This window comes from Medicago sativa, chromosome 7 (assembly GCF_051527215.1).
Source record: "Medicago sativa cultivar Bolivia chromosome 7, Bolivia_mono, whole genome shotgun sequence".
NCBI lineage: Eukaryota > Viridiplantae > Streptophyta > Magnoliopsida > Fabales > Fabaceae > Medicago > Medicago sativa.
In genome coordinates this window covers 95397348-95419339 of record NC_140755.1, presented here as the reverse complement: position 1 = coordinate 95419339, position 21992 = coordinate 95397348, and the positions used below count along the sequence as shown (strand labels likewise).

The 21992-nt window shown below is 33.9% G+C and overlaps 1 protein-coding gene and 1 long non-coding RNA gene across 3 annotated transcripts; one reads left to right on the top strand and one right to left on the bottom strand.

Moving 5' to 3' along the window:
• Positions 1–3393: 3393 nt before the first annotated feature.
• On the bottom strand, positions 3394–5929 carry LOC146910660 (uncharacterized). Of its 2 annotated transcripts, none has more exons than XR_015018995.1 (5): positions 5768–5929; positions 4834–4913; positions 4218–4321; positions 4007–4118; positions 3394–3889 (listed from the first exon to the last, which is right to left on the bottom strand). It is a non-coding gene; the product is annotated as an uncharacterized LOC146910660 (long non-coding RNA). The 2 variants fall into 2 exon arrangements; XR_015018994.1 differs by having other exon boundaries at positions 4007–4095.
• An 8581-nt stretch (positions 5930–14510) lies between these two features.
• LOC146910659 (leucine-rich repeat receptor-like protein kinase PXC1) lies at positions 14511–17375 on the top strand. The gene is made up of 2 exons (XM_085731093.1): positions 14511–15916; positions 16519–17375. Exons 1-2 carry the CDS (start codon positions 14536–14538, stop codon positions 17199–17201), a joined length of 2064 nt encoding a protein of 687 aa, XP_085587219.1. The 5' UTR covers positions 14511–14535; the 3' UTR covers positions 17202–17375.
• The last annotated feature ends 4617 nt before the right edge of the window (positions 17376–21992 follow it).

Genomic DNA, 21992 nt, shown 5'->3' with positions numbered 1-21992 from the left:
GGAATGTTGGGTGTAGCAGAGGTGGAGGCACCTTTGCCTCTAAGACGCTTGGTCCCGGTGATTTTTTCTTGGTTCTTAGGTGCCATCTGCAAAATAACCATGAAATACCAACATATAGTATAGAAAAAAATTAGCACACAGTGGAATTGATCATTTAAAAACATCAAAAATTTTGAAAATCTGGGCAAGTCTGAAGAGCTACGCTAATAGCGCCTGCCACGCTAATAGCGAAATTTTTTGGAAAAATTTCGCTATTAGCGTAGATTTCGCTATTAGCGTAATTCTTCGTTCCTGCAATTTTCAAATTTTCAAAATCTTTGTTCCTGCAATTTCAAAGCACAAACCATCATATTTCAACCTTAGGTTTCATCCTATGTCTCAACAATCACAATAGAATCATGAAAAGGAATCAAAATCACAACATTGGCACACAAAACATTTAAAACCCTTATTTTTCAAATTTTTACAAAATGGGTCAAAATCAAAAGATGAATGTTTGTTGCATGTGGGTTATAATCCTTGTTCCTTTTCCAACTATAATCAATGAAGAACAATCTCTATTCACAAATCAAAACTCTAACCCTAACCTAACCATCTAATCATGTCCAAACATGGATTTTTTTAAATTAGAAACAAGGAAAGAAAAGGAGGATCAAACCTGTTAATCAATGAAGAGAAAGCAAGTGCAAGAAGAAAATTGATGCAGAGAATGAATGCTTGACTTGAATTGAAATGGGTTTGATTTTTAGGGTTAGTGTGTGAGAGAGAGAAGTATTTGTGTGTGTTTGTGAGAAAAGGAAGAAAAGAAACCGTGAGAATGGGAAAAGAATGGGTTATGGGAAGTTAAGGGGAGTTACTCCCCTGGGGCCATAAAAAATTTTCCCCCACGCCAAACTTACGCTATTAGCGCAGCTCTCTGGAGCATCCACGCTAATAGCGAAAATTACGCTATTGGCGTGAGGCTTCAGGATCAGTTTTTTCAAAGTTGTTTCATTTTTGCTTTCAATGCTTATGTACTACTACTATATGCAATGAACATAAAAATTCTTACAAAACTGGGTGTGCCTCCCAGCAAGAGCTTGTTTTACGTCATGAGCTCGACGCATTTTGAAGAAAGCATGGTTCGATTAGTGAAATTATCGACGTTTGTTGATCAACTTCACCACCAAAGTGGGGCTTCAATCTTTACCCATTCCCCGTTCAGTCGGACTTTGTCATTGGAACTTCTACACTACCGTTCCATAAGGCCTTTTTTCTTTGATTGTAAACGGATTAGACCACATAGACTTGAACTTTCCCAGGATTAACCGAGATCATGAGTTACACAGTAACACCATTTGTCCGGGCTCAAAGTTTTGTTTCACGATCCTCTTGCCATGATAGCGCTCACCTTCTCCTTGTACACTTTAGAGGATTCAACGCTTGTCGCGCATTTCTCCGCATTCTTGTATTTAAACCTTCCTCTATTCGCCCACTTACTCTTGGTCAAAATTAAGAAATCAAAACGCTTTGTGCTCTAGTTCAACCGGCAAGTGGCACGACTTTCACATGCCTCATCAAGCTTTAATGACCAATCTATTCGTGATGCCAACACGACCTTCTTTTCTAAGATTCCTTTGAATTCTCGATTGGACACATCGGCTTGACCAAGTGGTTAGTAACATAAAAGAAAGTATAGGTGTAAATATGTACAACAAATTTACAAGAACCAGTTTTTGTGCAAAATTGCTTAACATGACAAAATTGTTTCGATACTTATGAAATTATCCGCTACTCCCCGGCAACGGCGCCATTTTGATGAAGTAGTTTTTGCATCAAACAAGATAAGTATTTTTGTGTATCGTCTCCACAGGGAGTTGCGTTAAATCATAAGCATTTTCACAATAGTTCATATTAAGGTATCAGTATAAATGGTTTGTTTGTAAAACTATGTTCCTAAACGACATAAAAGTAAAAACGGGAGAAGATCAAACTATTTCGCTTGCGGTATAAGATAACGAGCAAGCATAACAGCAGCAATCTCTCGATCGATTAACAGACTCTAGCTTTATAACCAATATTATCACAATCATTTCTACAACATCCTTCGTGTCCAAAGCGACATCGTTATTCCTAAATTAGCGTTTAAACATTCGTGTCCAAATCCCTTAAACGATAACAAAGTCGATCGGATAACTTAATCGACCGTGTCCAGCCTGATTAAGTATCTGAAAGCATTAAGTTCTTGATTAAAAGTAATTATCAAAGGTTTACAAACTTGTCAAGAATGATATAACTTAAGATAGATTGTTATTCTAGTTCTAGATTCAAGAGTTCGTGTCCAAATCATCTTGAATCTCATTGAAAGCATTAAACATAAGAATACCAACAATATTGAATCATTAAGCTAGAACCTTATACATTAAAAGATCAAAAGATTACATAATAGCTTGTTTGTTACCTCAATACTACAAAGTAGATGATAGCTACAGATAGACATGTATACTATGCAAAGGATGAAGGAAATGAAGATTCCATGTCAAGATCCTTCGTGTCCAAAGCGATCTTGAATTGAATCTACCCCTAAACCACTTGCTTTGTATTTCTCTCTTTGAAATAGCTCTAACCTCCCTCTTAGAATATGAAAATATCTCAATAAAATAGTGAATGCCCTAAAAGAGAGGTAAAAATGCTATTTAAAGGGCCTGTGTTTTTGTACCTACGCCAATAGTGCAAATTACGCTAATAGCGTGGTATGTCGGCCTATAATCTGGCCAATGGGCTTGTGCCACGTTGGCCTTGCCCTGCTTCTACGCTCCAGCTACGCTAATAGCGTGGTCCTCTGGAGCTTTTACGCTAATAGCGTGTTTCTTTATGACCAGCTTCGCTCCAGGTGCGCTAATGGCGTAGCTCTCTGGAGCCTGTACGCTAATAGCTCAGTATACGCTAATAGAGTACTCTTCAAGAGTGCTCCAGATCCACGCCCCAGGTGCGCCATTGGCGTATCTCTCTGACCTTGGGCATTTCTTCATCACGCTAATAGCGTAGGACACGCTAATGGCGTAGGACTTTGAACTTTGACGTTTCTTGCTCCTTGCTTGTATTTTCCTGCACAAAAAGGGTAGAATAAGGCTCAAAAGCATAAATGACATATTTGCATAATATTTGGAGTTTTCCATGGAGAATCTTGCAAAACAAGTCACTAAAATGCCTAAACTCCTATATGAAATATATCACTTTTAAACACTTATCAAGCAACATCAGATCTGGACGTACAGTAGCCTTGCATGGAATTAAATGACATATATTGGTGAATATATACTCTTAGACATGTATCGATAAATCTAGAAAATACACTGTTAAATTAACAAATTTGTTTGACACATTAAGGCCACATTTTATTCTTTATTTCTGTTTCTCAAGGTGAAAAGTGAGATTAGCTGAAAGGAGATATGACTACTACCTTCTAGATAAGCCAAGAACTCCAAGCTTAATTTGTAATTTTTCAAGAACTCTGGTCTTCCAGGAGAAAATGCACCTGGTTTTCCCTTCTGAATAGCAAAGAGAACCTCTATAAGGACTAAGGATTGCCTCGGCAAGTACTGACATGGTCCAAGAAACCAATGCAGTATGACAGATTAAGGCTCATTTGGATCCTAAACCTAAAGTGGTAAGAAAAATTTAGATGAGGTACCAGCTGAAGAAATATCCAACAAAAATTTGCAGTCTTTATAAATGTGCTTAAAGGGACTTTACCAAATCCACATGAATCAAGTATCACAAACCATTTATCAAGTTTTTCATGTATTTCCTTTCTTTCAGCTCATGAACATAATTTTCTGAATTTTTGCGTTTTTCTGAACGTAATGCAAGACCGCAGCCCGACCACTGAATGGAAGATTTTGCAATTCTAGGAAATAGAAAAAATTAAAGTTTCTCACAATTTAATCCATTTAATCATATTTGACATCTTTCTCAAGAAAAGTATAAATCTCACATTCTTCAAACAGATTCGGAAACAATTTACCTTAATCGCACATCCTTCCCCGATAACACTATCAGTGATATCAGCATCAAGCATCTTCGACGGAGGCAAATATCGCGGTTGAGTGTAAACTGGAGATGAATGATCATAGAAACTGAAATTAAGATCCATTGACACCATGACCAAGATGCTCTCATAGAGTGCATTGACATGACAATATGATGATTATACGGTATATAGCCTATTTATTTACCTGAAGTCAGGTACAGGCTTTTTGGCGATTCTGGGATTTGCATTATAGAAAGCCTCAAGGGTACCAATGTCTTCCCGGTAGCCATCATATAAGTAAGCTTACACCTGTGAATTTTTCACAAAATTACCTCAGATCCTGATATTTAAGCTATGAAAGTTCCATAGCAAGATTATACAGGTCAATCCAATAGGATGCACATATTTATCAAACTCACATTCTCCCCCACAATCCATATATTGTTTCAATCCAATTTTTTCAAACTCACATTCTTCACCACAATCCATATATTGTTTCAATCTAATGAATTTAGTGGTACACATCATATTTATTGCTTTAAGTCTCTAAAACTGCAACATGGTAGCTTAAAAAATCTTAACATACATCATGCTAGGATTAACAAATGAAGATATTTGACAGATAAAAATGCAACAAATGATGCTTGTTAATAGAAACTTGAAACTTATCAAATACAACAATATTAGAAAGCTAAGCTAAGACCATGATGAAATTCAATGCACACAAAGAACAAAGCTGATGCACATGCCAAAAACAATATATTAATCTAAAGAAGATTGAAAGAAATCCAAAATAGAGAATTTAAAGAAGTTCAACTTACCCAATCTAGAAGATATATAAAATTCTCCTCTTTTGTGTTATTTCCCTTTCCATCATCACCTGCCCATTTGTTTGCTCTTCCTGCAAACACAAAATATGAAATTACTTATCAAAGCAAAACAAACATTGAGGTGGAATAAGTTATGATATCGTATCGTATAATCATTTTAAGTTACGTTACAATTTTATCTACACAAAAATCCATAACATTGAAATCTACCACCAATAAGGAGGAAAGAAAATAAAAATCGATAAATAGTTTCAATTCAGCCCCGATTTGAAGGGAGAAATCATCAGCAAACATATTAACATTTCACATCACATGAACTTAATATTCTCTATCCCAAACAGCCAAGCCAAGACAAAATATTCCCTATAATTTATTTATTTTATAAGTAAACTCTAATATTTTAGGTTGAATGCAGAACTTTGAATGGGCAAATAGAGAAACCGGTTCTTTCATACGAAGTAATTTTATTCGAGATATTGTTGGACACTAAATATGAACAATTTCTTAGTTGATATTCGAACTTTAGTTTTCCATGTTGGATCTTGGCTACATTTCATAAGTGCATTCTAATACTTATGCTGATAACATAATACTACCAGAACTGTTTATGTTACACATAAATTGAGCCTAAACAGACTTTCACAGATACCCTCTTAATCATCAATCCTTTACTCTGCACCACATGTCAATTGGAGCATTTTTTAGTAGATACCCAAGGTTGAGTTAGATACTTAATTATAAGCCTGAAGCTGAGAGTTTTCACACTATAATAAATAGTATAGATATAAGAGTACTCACAGAATTCCAAATTAGTTTATCTGTTCTGCATAAATAAATAAAATGAATACAGAAAATGAGAGAAAGTAAAAGGAAAAGAATGAAAGAAGCATAAAGTATAATAGTGATGATGATGAATTGAACTAACTGTTGGGATGATTTGGTACGGAAAGTCTGTTCGCCGAGAGAAAGACACGCAATCCATTTGTCCTTGAATTGCTTCTCCGTGCAGAGGAGGGCGAAGAGAGCGATTCCGGTGAAGTTGGCAACGGAGAGTAGTTTGTTAGTACTACCTTTCGGAACGGAGAATATCCTACAAAAAATTCAAATAAATAAAACAACATCAAGAGCCCTGTTTTGTCTCTTCTCAATCCCTTGCATAATGGTGTTAGAGAATTGAATTCACAACTTAAATAAAAGGATTCATTGAAGAATTTAATAGGACTTGGAGACAATTTCAAAGCCTAAATATAAAACACATTTGTAACCCAAAAAGAACATGAGTTGTAAAAGTAAATTCATGAGGCCTTCAATCAAACATGCAAAATAAGAAATAATTAAAGATGGAAAAATTACCCAAAAACTGATGAATCCAAACAACATCTTGAACAGGGGAAATAACATGTCTTTGCATTTCTCCAACTCATGAAAAAGGGTCCGAAATAGACATCATAACCTTAAGCCAAAAAGAAAAAAAACATTCTTCAAAAAGGATTACGGAGACAAAAAAAATCAATAAATACAAAATCATCAAACAACAAACCCAAAAACTTCAATATTGGAAATTCACTTCTAGTTTAATTCACCTATGAATCAATCCCTTTTTTTTTGAAAATTAAACTTTGAATCCCTACAATAAGTCTAATACAAAGAAACAACATTAATAATATGATTAAGTCATAGATAATAATGGCAAGATATGCACACTAAAATCTTTCCTTAATGAAACCAAGCCTTAATGTTATATAGTCTAACTTTATCACAGATCCATAAAATTGCTTGAAAAATGATTTCTAAAATAAAAATGCAAAATTAGCCACATACAACAAACTACTTTGTAAAATCAGTAAAATATAATTAACTACATATAATTAACCTACCAACCACCCATTATAGCAGAATCTTTGCCAAAACCAGTAAAATGATCTTTAATAAAAGCATGTTGATGAACATGAGTCACCATATCCGTCCGTTTAGGGGCTGCGTTAGACTTTTATGCATATTATAAATTTTACACTTTTCACCCCATAAGTTTTAAAAAGTTGCGATTTTGACCCCCTATGAAAAAAAAATGACAAAAGTGACACCTTATGTTTCGCAAAATATGCTCTTTTGGCTTCCTAACATAAGGGAAATATGATCTTTTGACCCCTTATCTTCTCAAAAAGTTGCGATTATGGCCCTTTTTTTGGGACACGTGGCGTCTTCTCAGCAATTTTGGGACGAAAGGTGTAACGCCCTCCTTGTTATTTATCTATTTTTATTGAGTTAGAGTCTAATTGTATGATTTATTTATATATGTGATGTGTTGATATTTTATTAAGTGGTTTTATTTTATTATTTAATAGAATATATTTAGTGGGAGAATATATTTGGTGGAAGAATATATTTAGTGGAAGAATATATTTAGTGGAGAAATATAATTATTAGAATAAGTAGATCTGGGGGCTGAAATAGAAAGAAGAGAGTTATTGGACCTAATTAGATTTAAGAAGAGAAGTTAGTATTATAAATAGAAGAGTATTAGGTTAGAAATTGTTTTAACGTACGATCAGTTTTTGGGAGAAAAGGGAGAAAGTCAAGAGAAGAGGAGAAGACAAGAGGGGCTGCGATTTTATCATTCTAAGGTAAGGGTGAGACTAACATTCAGTATTATTAAGTCTGTAATTCTGATAATTGGATTTAACATGTTGTAGGTTGAGTTGTGAGAATTTGAGAATTAGGGTTTGAAGTCGTTATAGGTTGTTAGTTGAATAGGAGTCTATCAAATTCATGTCCAGTTGGTGTTCAGTTCATAGAATAATCATAGGTAGAGGTTTCTATCAATTTTGGAATTTGGGTTGATGAAAATTGGGATTTAAGAGTGATTCTTAAGTGAAAAACGCATTGTTAAACTGATTTTTGAACTACTGAGAAGCCCAAAATCGGCCACCAATTTCTGAGCTGAATTTCCAGTTTTAGTTCTGCAAAAATCGGCCCCCGATTTGTCAAAATCGGCCCCCGATTTTATGTCGGGCCAATTTAGAAAACATTCACATTTTTCACCCTTTTCCTTTTTGAATTTGCCTTTGGCGTAAACATGAAAGTTTTAGATAATTGTGTTAGCTTTCTAATGGTCTTGGTTTGGCTCAAAAATGATTTTTAGATTTTGAGTTATGATGAAAATACTCCAAGTGGGTCTTAGTAAAACTTTATGAAAATTCGGCATAACTATTTCTAAGTTAAACCAAAACTTATGGATTGTCTCCAAACTTCAAAGTTTGTGTACTATGAGTTCAATTAAGGTGTTTAAGAGTATTTAACCTATGCTGTGATGAGTCTAACTAGTGGTAGGCTGCCTTGAATTGTTGCCTTGCGAACCTTTCGCACGTGTAGTCATGAGACGACCTTGGGGTAGGAAATGAAAGTTATTGATGATGTTAGAAGCTGTCCAGAAGACCTGAATTAAGATGATTAATATTAATAGTAATGTGATGTTGTTAAATATGCACCTTAAGTATTACTTATGATGATCATGTTGATGCGATTCATTCTTTAATGATTATATGATATATAAGAACTGTTATATGCTGCCTATGTTGCTGTTTTGCTGTTGTTGACCATTAATGTCATAAAGTTGTAAATGTCGGTCTAAGTTGTAAAGTTGTAAGATGTTGTCCAAATTATTGGAGTCATATAAGATGTTCATGATGTTCAAGATGTTTAAGATGTAAGATGTTGAGTCCATGCATACTCATTCAAAGTTGAGGGTTTGATGCCCTTGAGCCATTGCTCAAATATGTTGGGGGCTTGATGCCCTGGAGCTTTGGGGGCTTGATGCCCTGGAGCTTTTGCTCAAATATGTTGGGGGCTTGATGCCCTAGAGCCTTTTTACGCTCAAATATGTTGGGGGCTTGATGCCCTGATTGGTACCACATGCATTTGCATTGTCAAGATGATTTAAGATGTTAAGAGTTGCATAGTCGAGTCAAAGTCGTCAAGTTGTTAAAGATTAATTTACGAAGTTGATTATGAAGTTGATGTCGATGATTAATATGAAGTTGTTTATGATGATGATATGATGTTACATAATTATTATTATGATATGTTGATGATGTTTATGTTGTTAAATGTAATTGATGAATTATATGCTTAATATTGTTGTTTGTGAAATCTCAACCCTTCTGCTTGAAAATGTTGCTCTTCGTATGGGTAACTTGCAGGTAACCAAGACTAGTTGCGGTCGTGAGTGGACTCCTCACAAGTGTGTGTCTTAGGTGCTCTGATACGTAACGGGATGGGAATTTTGTTGTTACTTATTGTTCCTTACGTATTATTTTAGAAGTTTTCAAGAATTATTGTTGAACTAAGATTTTATGAGATTTTATGTTGAGGCCCTTGTGCCAAGGATTATTTTAGATGTTGATTAATTCCGCTGCGAAGTATTAAATGATACGTTGTTGAATTTTGAAGGATAAATAGTTATTTATTCCGTTTATGATTTTATGAAAAGAAATGTGACATTCCGTTTATGTTGGAAAAACTCTGATTTATTTATGAAATTTTTATGATGGGAAAACGGGGTGTTACAAAAGGGGCCAAAATTGTCATTTTTTTAAATAGGGGGCCAAAATCGCAACTTTTTGAAACTTAGGGGTCGAAAAGTGCAATTTAGCCTAAATTTGAATGATTCAATTTCAAAATTCAAAGAGATTAGTGCAAACTTAGGACAAATATAGTGTACCTTCAACTAAACACTACCAGAAGGAAATGACATCACAGAATTCTTACCGACCAACTACCTAATTCATTGCCAAAAACAATATTTATAGAAAATTGAAACAAAACCATCCTTGTAAATTTACAAAATTCTCCATTTTTTTTATCAAGAATAAAAATAAAAATCATCTAGATGAAGCTTACAATGTTCCACATCGGTTCTATCACAAAATCAGACATAAACTAACATTCTTTACAGAGGTTATTTTTATCAACTTCAAAATAGATATATACACTCCTTCAAAAAAAATTAGATATATACAAAAACATGTTAAAGTTATGAAAGTATTAAATGAGATCACAAATGACCTATGTGGAGCTTGAGCATTAAGATTCCATGAAGGTTTGATGAAGTTTGGCATGGTTAAGGTGGTGAGGGTGAGGGTTGAATTTTTGGTGTAAGAGGAGAAATGGAGAAAGAATTGGGCTTGGCCCATTAAAAAAAATCTTGAGTGAGTTTTTTTTTTGGTGAGGTGGCACTCACCTAAGTCTAAAAATTATAGAATTACTAAATTTGCCCTCATGAGGGCAAAAATGTAAAAACATGAGACATTTCTTTTAATACATAGTAAGTAGAAGGTATAGGTTACCGAAAGGAAAATAATTCTTAGACACTAAAAACCTAATGCACCACCATTAGAGAGAGAAGAAAAAAGAAGATAGTAAAATTATAGATGTAATAGATTAGTGATACAACAATGATAAATATACATTTTTACATTGAGAAATAATATTTGTACAACTATTTGTTACAACTTTTTGGACTACTTTCCCTCTCATACTCACATGTTGTTCCTTTTATCTCTCTTCCTTTTTCTCTTTCCATTGTTTTTAACCAATAAGAAGAGAAAGAAACAAGGTTAATGAAAGTTGTCTTGAAATAGATGTACATATATCACTACTCTTTTACGTTTCTTGCACTCATTCAATATCTAATTTTTCTCTTTACTTCTTTCTTCATGTCAAATCACAAATTATCATATATATCACGTCACTTTTTTTTCCCTATATTTTAAAGTATATACACCTTCGTGGGGTTGTAGAAAACATTTTCCATGAGAGAAAAAGAGATAGAGAGAAAAAGAGATGTTGAATGAATGTATGAAAATTAAGGGTGTATAAACACATATTGCACTTAAATGACATTAGTTTTTGGTGACATTCTTTTTATCTCTTTCTTAATCAATCATTCTCTCATATAAATACTCTATTGTAATCATTTTCTCTTATCTCAAATGCACTAATTCCATCAATGTCATCAAAAGCTACGTGACCCAAGTGAAACTTGTACAAATACAAATACTCATTCTAAAATTACATAGAAAAATGATATTTATACAATTATTTTGTGATAGCTTTTAAAACAAATTTTTCTTTCCTCTTTTTTTTGGGATGAAAACAGTAGAGGGAGAAAGAGAGAGTAAAAACACAATGAAAGTATGAGCTAAAGTTATTCTAAAAGTTATCTGAGAATAATTGTATAAATAATATTTATCATAAATTGATAATAAAACAGTACACATGTATGAACACAAATAGACACAAATACAAATTTCACATAAGTTAAAACATAAAACTTTTCTCAATCTCCCTGCTTTTGAAATTACATTATATTTATGATATCGCTCACTTTCTTTATTTAGGCTATTATTACTCTTCCCTATGTAATGGGGAAAATTTTGTTTGATACCACATCCATTAGACGCCTCCACTTTCACCCCTTACAAAGAAATATGATAAGGGGAATATAATGGAAACGAAGTATGGTGATATAGATAAATAATACGTCAGTGTAAAAAACGTGTTAGAAAATCACCTCCAATAAATTTAGCCTGGATGAACTTGATTTATCAATTCCCTGGACAAACTTTAGAGGCTATCACCAAACTAATTAAAGTGGTTCATTATTTGGTTTGTCTACTGCTTCTTCACTTTTTTCATGTGGTGGAAAGTAAAAAGAGGTTCTCAACTTTAAGTCAATAGCAAGCAAAGTTTTTTCATATCATACAGAAAGATAAGCGATGGAATTCAATGATTAACATGTAAATGCAAGGAACAAGATTGGAATTTAACTTAAATTTCATGATAAAACTAACATCAAGTTGGCATGGACACTAATCAATAATACAGACCTAGCATTGTATTTTAGCTTCAAATTAAAATCAATTTCTTTCATAAAGACTTGAAACATGTGAAAATTATTTGTGTTTCTAAAATTACTCTTTCTTTCTTCTCGCTAAAATATAATGTTAGCTACTACATAGGTGGGGGCAATGGATGGTACACTGGTGGTGTGGTACTGGATCACCATCTCAATTATGTATTTCTAGCATTATGTGGCAGTGGCATTTCGACCACCATGGTTCATGTAACACCCACGTCGTGGCTTTCGATATCCCGCTAGGTGGATACGAAAGGTTCCCGACCTAAGGGGAACGGTTTAAGCCGCAAGGGACCCCCACGACAATAGTAGGAACCGAAACACATCGGAATGAGAGGGATCCGGAGGCCGTGTAGGTATGGGACTACATGGTTGAAGGAAGGCTTATAAGAATTGTTAGGTACTACCCATATCAACAAGATGCATCTTCTTTTCGGGAGCTCAATCCATAGGAACTCCACAGTTAAGCGTGCTTGGCTTGGAGTAGTACTAGGATGGGTGACCTACCGGGAAGTTTCCCGGTAAGCATGTGAGTGAGGACAAAGCATGCTGAAAAGACTCGTGTTGGTTTGTGGGGTTAGTCGGCAATCCTGTAAGCAGTCTGGGATGTTACACTTGGTATCAGAGCAGACCTCTCCCAGTACGGTGTGGTTCGGGGACGAACCAGGCGGAAGCTGGTGGGCATGTAACACCCACGTCGTGGCTTTCGATATCCCGCTAGGTGGATACGAAAGGTTCCCGACCTAAGGGGAACGGTTTAAGCCGCAAGGGACCCCCACGACAATAGTAGGAACCGAAACACATCGGAATGAGAGGGATCCGGAGGCCGTGTAGGTATGGGACTACATGGTTGAAGGAAGGCTTATAAGAATTGTTAGGTACTACCCATATCAACAAGATGCATCTTCTTTTCGGGAGCTCAATCCATAGGAACTCCACGGTTAAGCGTGCTTGGCTTGGAGTAGTACTAGGATGGGTGACCTACCGGGAAGTTTTCCGGTAAGCATGTGAGTGAGGACAAAGCATGCTGAAAAGACTCGTGCTGAAAAGACTCGTGTTGGTTTGTGGGGTTAGTCGGCAATCCTGTAAGCAGTCTGGGATGTTACAGATGCATTATGCATATGGTCGCAAAAAGTGAAGGAATAATTGTTTCACAGCTTTTTTTCTCTCTGGTTGTTGCATTACGAATTTGTTTTGCCACTAAAGCAAAAGGAGTAATAAAGCAGAGGGTTTGGAGGCGAGATTGGCGTTCCAAATTTTAAAAGCACTTGATATTTTGCTTTCATGAATAGTGAAATTAAAATTTAAAATTAGTTCTTAAATTAATGCTGGTTTGTTCAACTTTACGCTTCTAAGTTATAACATTTGGACCAAATATGAACAGACATAAAAAGACTATGGTAGTTATTGTGTATGTCATTAGTGACCTATTGATAAAAGGGCAAAAATCTAAGTCATGCAATCCATTACTTTTTTTTTTTTTTTTTTTTAAGGAATGCAATCCATTACTTAATGGCTCAAGTTAACTCTGAATCCAAAATTCAGATAGTTGTTTTTTAAAAGCATGCAAGGGTTTAACTTTGGACCATTCTGTTTCACTTGTTCCTTTCAACCCCACAACCTCAAGATTTCAGTAATGGGAAATACGAAAAAGAAAAAGATAATAAAAGACATACCATGTAAATGTAATGTAGCATGAATAAACCCAATTTAAATTTTCTGTTCAATTATTTTGAAAACCACCACACTTTCTTAAAGGAAATAACTGTGTACTGTGGATCTCATGCCTTAAATTGGTTCTGCATGACCAAATTATCAAGGAAATATGTCATTCTTTAATAGGGCGTGGAATTAATGTATTATTAATCTTTGGAGTAAGTAGGAAAACGACGATTCACTACAACTATACAGGATGAGTTTTTTTCTAGATGGTTGTAAATAGTCAACCCCTTTTACATTTTCATAGTATTAATTAATTATTAAATTAAAATTTTGAAATTTAGATGTTGACACCAGTGATGGTTAAACCTTATCAAATGCATCACTGGAACACATGAATATTTGAAATTGGATTACCATCCTCTATTCCAACCATACTATTAAAATTAAAATCAGTGACATATATGACAAGCATTTGACTAAGGGTCTATTATATTATTCAATGATATTCATGTTATTCATACTATATTAATCAATGTTCTAATGTATAATTGTGTTGTCTAAATTTATCCTACATAATTATTTTTCCCCTCTTTAGCATAACATGCCAAACAAGACAAAAGGTAAAATATAGTCACTCATCCCATTTCCTCTTATGAGTAGAAAACAGCAATCATACACTCGACCATCACCTTCCAAACCCATAATCAGCTGCCACCTTTAATCATCATATTCCCCCAATCCTAATTACCTTACCAGCACACGTATAATAAATATCATGTGCAATGCAATGCTTTTTTCTCAATCATCACCCACTACACCAACATTAGATTAGCTCAAGTTGAATTGAACTTGGACTTCTTAAGTGAGGTCTCGAGTTCGAGCTTTGTCGGTGAAAAAAATATGGTTGAAAGTGGAGATTATCTATTAAAGATGGTCAGTCAAATTCTCTGGTAAAGATTAATCATCCATAAAGTTACTGTATATTTCGCACAATATCACACTCTAGTCTCTCGGTTCCTCACTCAAATTCTCAAACATAACATAACCTTCACTCTCCACCTTTAAATTTAAAACATAAAACACACCAATTGTTCCCTCTCTTCACACACCATAACATGAACACAACACTAGCATTAGCCTTAACCTTAGCATTTCTCTGCACATCACCATCTCTAACACAAAGTACACAACAAAATGACACACACGCCCTCACTGAATTCCGTCTCCAAACCGACTTCCACGGCTACCTCGTCGATAACTGGACGGGCGAGGAAGCCTGCAACGCGGCCTGGCGCGGTGTTGAATGCTCTCCAAACGGCAGAGTGATAGCTCTCTCACTCCCTTCCCTCAATCTCCGAGGTCCCGTTGATTCTCTCTCAACGCTAACCTACTTACGCTTCCTTGACCTACACGATAACCGCTTAAACGGAACCCTTGTTCCTCTCTTAAACTGCACTGATCTTGAACTTCTCTATCTCTCCGGCAACGACTTTTCCGGCGAGATACCGCGGGAGATATCCTCGTTACGGCTTCTCGTCAGACTCGACATTTCCGACAACAACATCCACGGCGAAATTCCCAAAGAATTATCAAAACTGAAGCATCTACTCACTCTCCGGTTACAGAACAATGAACTCTCCGGCGAAGTTCCCGATCTTTCTTCTTCCCTTATCAATCTCAGAGAACTGAACATCACCAACAATGAACTCCAAGGACACTTACCAGACGCCATGTTTACCAAATTCGGTAACAAAAGCTTCGCCGGCAATGACGGTCTTTGCGGATCAGCGCCTTTGCCGAAGTGTTCTGTCACCGAAAAAACTCCTCATCCTCCTTCTGATGATGATAGTTCTGAAATTGTTCCTTCAAACCCTAGCAAAAGTCATGGTAATATTCAATCTGAAACTCCTTCAAAAAAACGGAAAATGTTGAGCCCTGGGGGAATAGTAGCAGTTGCGGTGGCGGTTTCTGTGGCGTTACTGGTGGTGGTTTCTTTCACGGTGGCACAATGTTGCGGAAGAGGAGGAAGATCTAATTCAACGGTGGGGATGGATAGTGAGATTGGGAAGAGAAAAAGTGAAAGTAGCAGTGGAAGTGAGAAAAAAGGTTATAGGGGTGGTAATAGTAATAATGGGGGTGTGGATAGAGATAGTGATGGAACAACAACTGAAACAGAGAGAAGTAAATTAGTGTTTTTTGATAGAAGGAATGAGTTTGAGTTAGAGGATTTGCTACGAGCTTCGGCAGAGATGCTTGGGAAGGGTAGTTTGGGAACTGTTTATAGGGCTGTTCTTGATGATGGATGTACTGTTGCTGTTAAGAGACTTAAGGATGCTAATCCTTGTGATAGGAATCAGTTTGAACAGTATATGGATGTTGTGGGGAAGCTTAGACATCCTAATGTTGTTAGACTTAAAGCTTATTATTATGCTAAGGAAGAAAAGCTTTTGGTTTATGATTATCTATCCAATGGAAGCTTGCATGCTCTTCTTCATGGTTTGTCTAATCTATTGCCATTTACCTTTGAGTTTTCAATTTAGTGATATAATTAATAATACTAATTAATTGTATGGTTTTGAATAACACGGTTTTAAAATGTGATCGGTATCGATCCTTAAGACATCAAAAACTTGGATTTGGATTTGGTGCGACAAAATGCAGTTTTTTTTATCTCGATCTCATTAGCCCGGCCTCAGATTAACAATGGAGAATGTTTTAAACTTATTTTTTTATTGTGTAATCTAAACTGTCAAGATCTCAAACTTAACAATCTAGATCAAAAACTGCAATTTTTGTTTATTGCAGCAGATCCTAATCCCAAAAATTTTAATGTTGTGGTCTAAACCATGATTGAAGACCTTTTTTAAAAAATTTGAAGTAGTTGATACTTGATAGGGTTTTAAATTATAGTTGATGTTGTGCTGCAAACCTTTATATTGATCAAAATTTCAGTTGCCATTGTAGTTGCAGAGTTGCAGATACCGCAAAATCTTTTATATTGCAGTTGCGTTGAGCAATTTAAAACCGTGGTAGAAAATGTATTGGTTATTATTAGTTTTTTGCCTACTAATTTGCTAGTCGCTTTGTGAATGTATTAGGGAACCGTGGCCCAGGAAGGATTCCGTTAGATTGGACAACAAGAATAAGCTTGGTGTTGGGGGCAGCAAGAGGCCTAGCAAGGATTCATGGAGAGTATAGTGCAGCCAAGATACCTCATGGAAATGTGAAATCATCAAATGTGATACTTGACAAGAATGGGGTTGCTTGCATAGGTGACTTTGGTTTGTCACTATTATTAAACCCTGCTCACGCGGTTGCAAGGCTGGGTGGGTACAGAGCTCCAGAACAGGCGGAAACAAAGAAGCTTTCACAAGAGGCAGATGTGTATGCTTTTGGAGTGTTGGTGTTGGAAGTTTTGACAGGAAGAGCTCCTTCCTCTCAGTATTCTTCTCCCGTAGGAGTTCGCCCTTGCGTGGAATTTGAGGAACAAGAAGCTGATCTTCCGAAATGGGTTCGATCTGTTGTGAAGGATGAGTGGACATCAGAGGTGTTTGATCAAGAACTTTTGAGGTACAAGAACATTGAGGAGGAGCTTGTTTCAATGCTGAATGTTGGACTAGCTTGTGTTGTGTTACAACCTGAAAAGAGGCCAACAATGTTGGAAGTTGTTAAGATGATTGAGGATATTAGGGTGGAACAATCTCCTCTAAGAGAGGATTATGATGAATCTCGCAATTCACTTTCACCTTCACTTGCCACAACTGAAGATTGCTTAGCTTAATAGCACTAGTGTTATTCATTGCTTGATGATGAAACTCTCTTTAATCCTCTTCTAATTGCATGGTTATTTAAATTGCATGAGTTGTTATTTATGTTTTCTATTTGTAATATTTGAGAAATAACTTTGTTGCACTTGTCTTGAGACATAGCTTATAATATGATCTATGTTGAATCAGTGACTCTGCTACTCACATAGCACATCCAATATTTGGCAGTGTCGTGTTCCTTCCTGTACAGTGAAAGAAAGAGGCAAATGAGGGTTAAATGAGGAATGATATTTTGACATCCAATTTTAAACAACTTTTTAGGGACAACCTTTTTCTTCAATTCTTATTGGACAATAACAATAGAGAGAGAAAAAGGAAGAGAGAGAATAAATGTATAATGAGAGTATTAAAGAGAGTTGTCACAAAAGTTGTTGAAAATTGGTTGTCAAAATATCATTCCTCAAAATAAATTTACATCTTTGTCTTTGGATTTGGTTTGGTTGTTTAAAAATCTTTTTCCTTTTTTTATTCATTCAATCATTTTGCAACAAATAGTAAATGCGGATGATATGATGTGGGCCTGTGGGGCATATTTGCTGGTCAAATTCGTAAACTGCTCAATTTATTCCTGACATGAAAAGCCTTTATATAGTTTCTCATGACCCCACCATTTCTTAAGGCAAATAAAGTGGTCATATTATGAATTGACCAAGGCTTTAAATAGAACTTAATTTGCAGCAGATCAGACCCCAAATAAAATATAAAAAAAGAACTTGAGTTTATGTTTAATTTGATTTGATTTGATGTAGGAAGAAAGAGTAAATATGCTACAATGGAATGAAATAAACAACTTGGTATTTTATTCACATTTCACAAGTCTGTTGGTTTTGGTCCTTTGTTGTGACAGGTGTTCAGCTTCTTGGATTCCATATCTCACTGATGTTGATTCTATGGAGCAAATCTTTCTGCAAACAATAGTTATATTAGCTTTGGAACATTCATTGGACTCTGTCATAGCAATGAATTGTTGCTGATTTTCTCAGTTTATGGTTTTTATTAAAGTGGTAATCCTAATTAACATAATCGGTTCTTTTTGCATTTTAGAGGAAGTTGAACATTGTGGAATTTCAGATGCTTTGGAGATTAGAGCAGCTGAAATTATTTCAGTAATGCTATTAGCTCCACTTTTGGAAGCTGGAGAAATCTATTATAAGTTGTTTTTGGAAAGGAAAAAAAATCATAAATTATAAGTCGTTTTACAATATCAATGAAATATTGATGTTAATTTTCATATTATACTTTAACTATTTATTACCCACATTTCTTTCATTCTTTAATTTATCTTTTCTATACAATTTATTAAGGACAATTTTGTAAAACAACTCAAAATATAATTTTTCCATACAAAATTAATTATATTTCTTTATATGTGCGAAATGACAAAAACAATTTATAATTTGAGACAAAAGAGTTTTTTTTTTTTTTTTTACAAAGTATTATAAATGAATGACAAAAGCTTTGGAACATTTCATTGGACTCTTTAACTTATTAATTATTGGGTCTTGCTAACCAGTGATCGCAGGGCAATGGTTAAAGAAACCAAAAATAGTAGTTTTACATCGAAAACTACAATTTTCAAACTTTTAAAAAGTTGAATTCATCACTTTTTACTACTTTCCAACACAATATTTCTATTATTGTTCTCTTAACCAATGCCCCAAGGGTACTCTTTATCATTTTCCTTAATTATTACTCCCTCCGTCCCGCAACCAATGCCCCAAGGGTACTCTTTAGCATTTTCCTTAATTATTACTCCCTCCGTCACGCAATAGATGAGTCATTTGAAAATGTGTAATTTTGACCTAACTTACTTTGATCATATTTTCTACTAATATACAAAGATAAATAATATCATATAAGATGTCGTTAGATTCGTCTCGATGAGTATTTTCAAAATATCAAATTTTCATAATTTTTTCTAATATATTATTCAAGATATTTAAGCTCAAAATTATGCATTGGTATGCGTAATAGGGTCAACTGTGTCATGTATTATGGGACGGAGGGAGTATCATGAATGAATTTGTGCATGTTTGATGAATCACCACAATTTTGACAAATTTTTTTAGCCCTCGTTTGATTGTGCGTTTGAGAGCCTCAAACGTGAGTTTGGATAGGCAAACATGAGTCTAAAAAAAAGACATGTGTTTGGGTAACTATTTTCCAAATTGATTCAGACCTCAAAATCGATTTATACATAAGCTCATATTTGTAGCTTTTGCAATCACAGTGAGAATTGATTCAATTTGATTTGTTATTTTAACAAAAGCTGCTCTCAGTTTTCCATGTCTATCCTTACTTCCTTTTCTGATAGTCATTTTGCAAATTAATTTTTGACGGCGCTGTTGATTTTTTTTAGTGAGTTTCTAGTTTCTACACCCATTTTAACTTTCATTATGGATTTCTACACGATTTCATGAACTTCTTTTTATTATATCTAGTTATCTACCCATCATATTAAGTTATATAATTTGACCAAAAAAAGAATTAAGTTAAATTACTTAATATTTATAAATAATAATCAAAACAATTCTGTAAATAATTAAAAAAATGAGAGGTATAATTAATTAAATTAATAATACAAATAAATTTAAATAATTATCAAATAGAAATGAAATCTAATTTTAAATATATGTAATAAAAGTATAAAACCCTTTTTAGTAATTATACATTCAAAATCAATTTTGATTCAAACTATCCAAACATCATGAATTGATAAGAATCACTTTTATGTCAATATATCCAAACATAAATCAATTTAGCTTCAACTCACTTTTACCAAAATCAATTCAATCAAAATCAATTCTGTAAAAATCAATTTTTCTACCGCAGAACCAAACACACCTTTAGAGGACAATTTTGACGGAGTTCATTTTCATAACTTCAACAAAATATTGCTAAAAAAAATGTAAATAGTTCAACAAAATAAAGACACAACCATGATTTAACCAAAGAGAAATGATATTTGTACATCCATTTTGTGACAATTTTCTCTCTCATACTCACATTATATTCTTACTCTCTCTCCAGGGGCGGATCTGGACTTTCAATACTAGTGGGCACATTTTTTTGGTCAAATAATTAAATAATATTAAATTTAATAAGAAGTTATATTAAAAATAGTTGTAACAACTAAAATTACAAAGAAAATAATCTACTTTCCATTTGTTGAAAATGAAATAAAATCATATCATTACTAATTATTCTAAGAACATCTCTTTCTATATAGGTTACAAGAGATGTCAAATGCTCTAGTAGGATACATATGCATACAAACGAGTGAGCGCGTTGCGCTCTTTTTTTGGAAGCAAGTCGCAATTGCATAGAAATTATAAAAAAAAGTCTCTGTATTGATATATGAATAAAAATATAGATATGTTTATAAATTAAAAAAAAATCGGTCCCCGTATTAATATATAAGTTAACATATAAACACATGAATATTAAAAAAAAAATAGGTTCTCTTATATGAGTAAAAATATAGACACGTATATAAATTACACAAATAAATATGTCCCCGTATTAATATATGAGTACAAATAAAGATGCGTGTATAAACATAAAAAGAATTAGGTGTTTGTATTAATATATAAGTAAAAATATACAATGAGCCGATAAAAAAAAATTTAAATAAAAAGGATTGGACTTGAACTGGTGTGGCATGTGCCACACCATGCTTTGTTCAGGTCCGCCCATGTCTCTCTCTTCTTTTTTCTCTCTCCATTGTTTTTGACCAATGAAAAGAGAGAAAAAGAAGGTTGTCAAATAGGTTGTACCAAATGATTGTTCAAATATCATTGTTCTTAACCAAATACACGGTTTATGAAACATAGGGTCTTAGTGATTGAAGTGATAGCACAACCTTCCATAATGTTGGTCTTTCTCGTCCATTTATGATTTCAGTTTAATCCTTGAATCAGGTAATTACCGCAGGCTACTTTCTTTAATACCATGTGCTTCTCCCATAGCTTTCTTCAATACCTCTCAAATCTTATTGAGAGCAGTTTCTTCTACTCCTCACACTTGTTTATGTCTTTCGATGAAAAATTTGAATAAGTTCTTCAATAGAAATGAAATATACAAGAATGTTTACACAAAACAAAAACAAAAATAGCATACAAGAATGAATTATTTTTTAAGAAGCATACAAGAATGAATTATAAAGGTTAACAAATACATCGAATAAGTTTTGTCAAAAAAAAAAAAAATACATCGAATAAGTATTTTTTTACAATTAAAATTAAATATCATGTTAGTCGAAATCAATAGATAGACGATTTAAAGATACACAGTTATTTCTCGGCCAACGTAAAAGTTAAAATTGTTTTTTTTTACTATGCTTAATTGCTGACTTTTATGCTTATATAATGTAATATATTTATCTTTTCAAATATAAATATAATATGACAATGTAATATAATTTTTTTTTTCAAATGACACCAACGAATTTTTTTAAGGGTATAATTGAAAGTGAAAAGGTCGGTCAAAAATCATATATTTTCTTTGTATATACTATAGATAAAGAAAATACAAGAGTTTGGGCTAAGTTTTTTCTTTTCCAATTTTGTCCTTCATTTAAAGTATTTTATATGCTATTTTATCCTTTTTATAACAATATTTAAATTATTAGTTAAAAAAATAAATAAATCTCATTAAAATACTCCACTATAATAGTAACAATATTATCTTATAAAAAAAATAAAGAAACTATACTCTTCAACATTGATAATGTTATTGAAAATGTT

Bases quoted from the DNA above. Each gene is read 5' to 3' on its own strand.
- LOC146910659 (XM_085731093.1), top strand. From the start codon at position 14,536: ATGAACACAACACTAGCATTAGCCTTAACCTTAGCATTTCTCTGCACA. The intron at 15,917-16,518 runs GTTTGTCTAATC...TGAATGTATTAG, and splicing joins CTTGCATGCTCTTCTTCATG to GGAACCGTGGCCCAGGAAGG.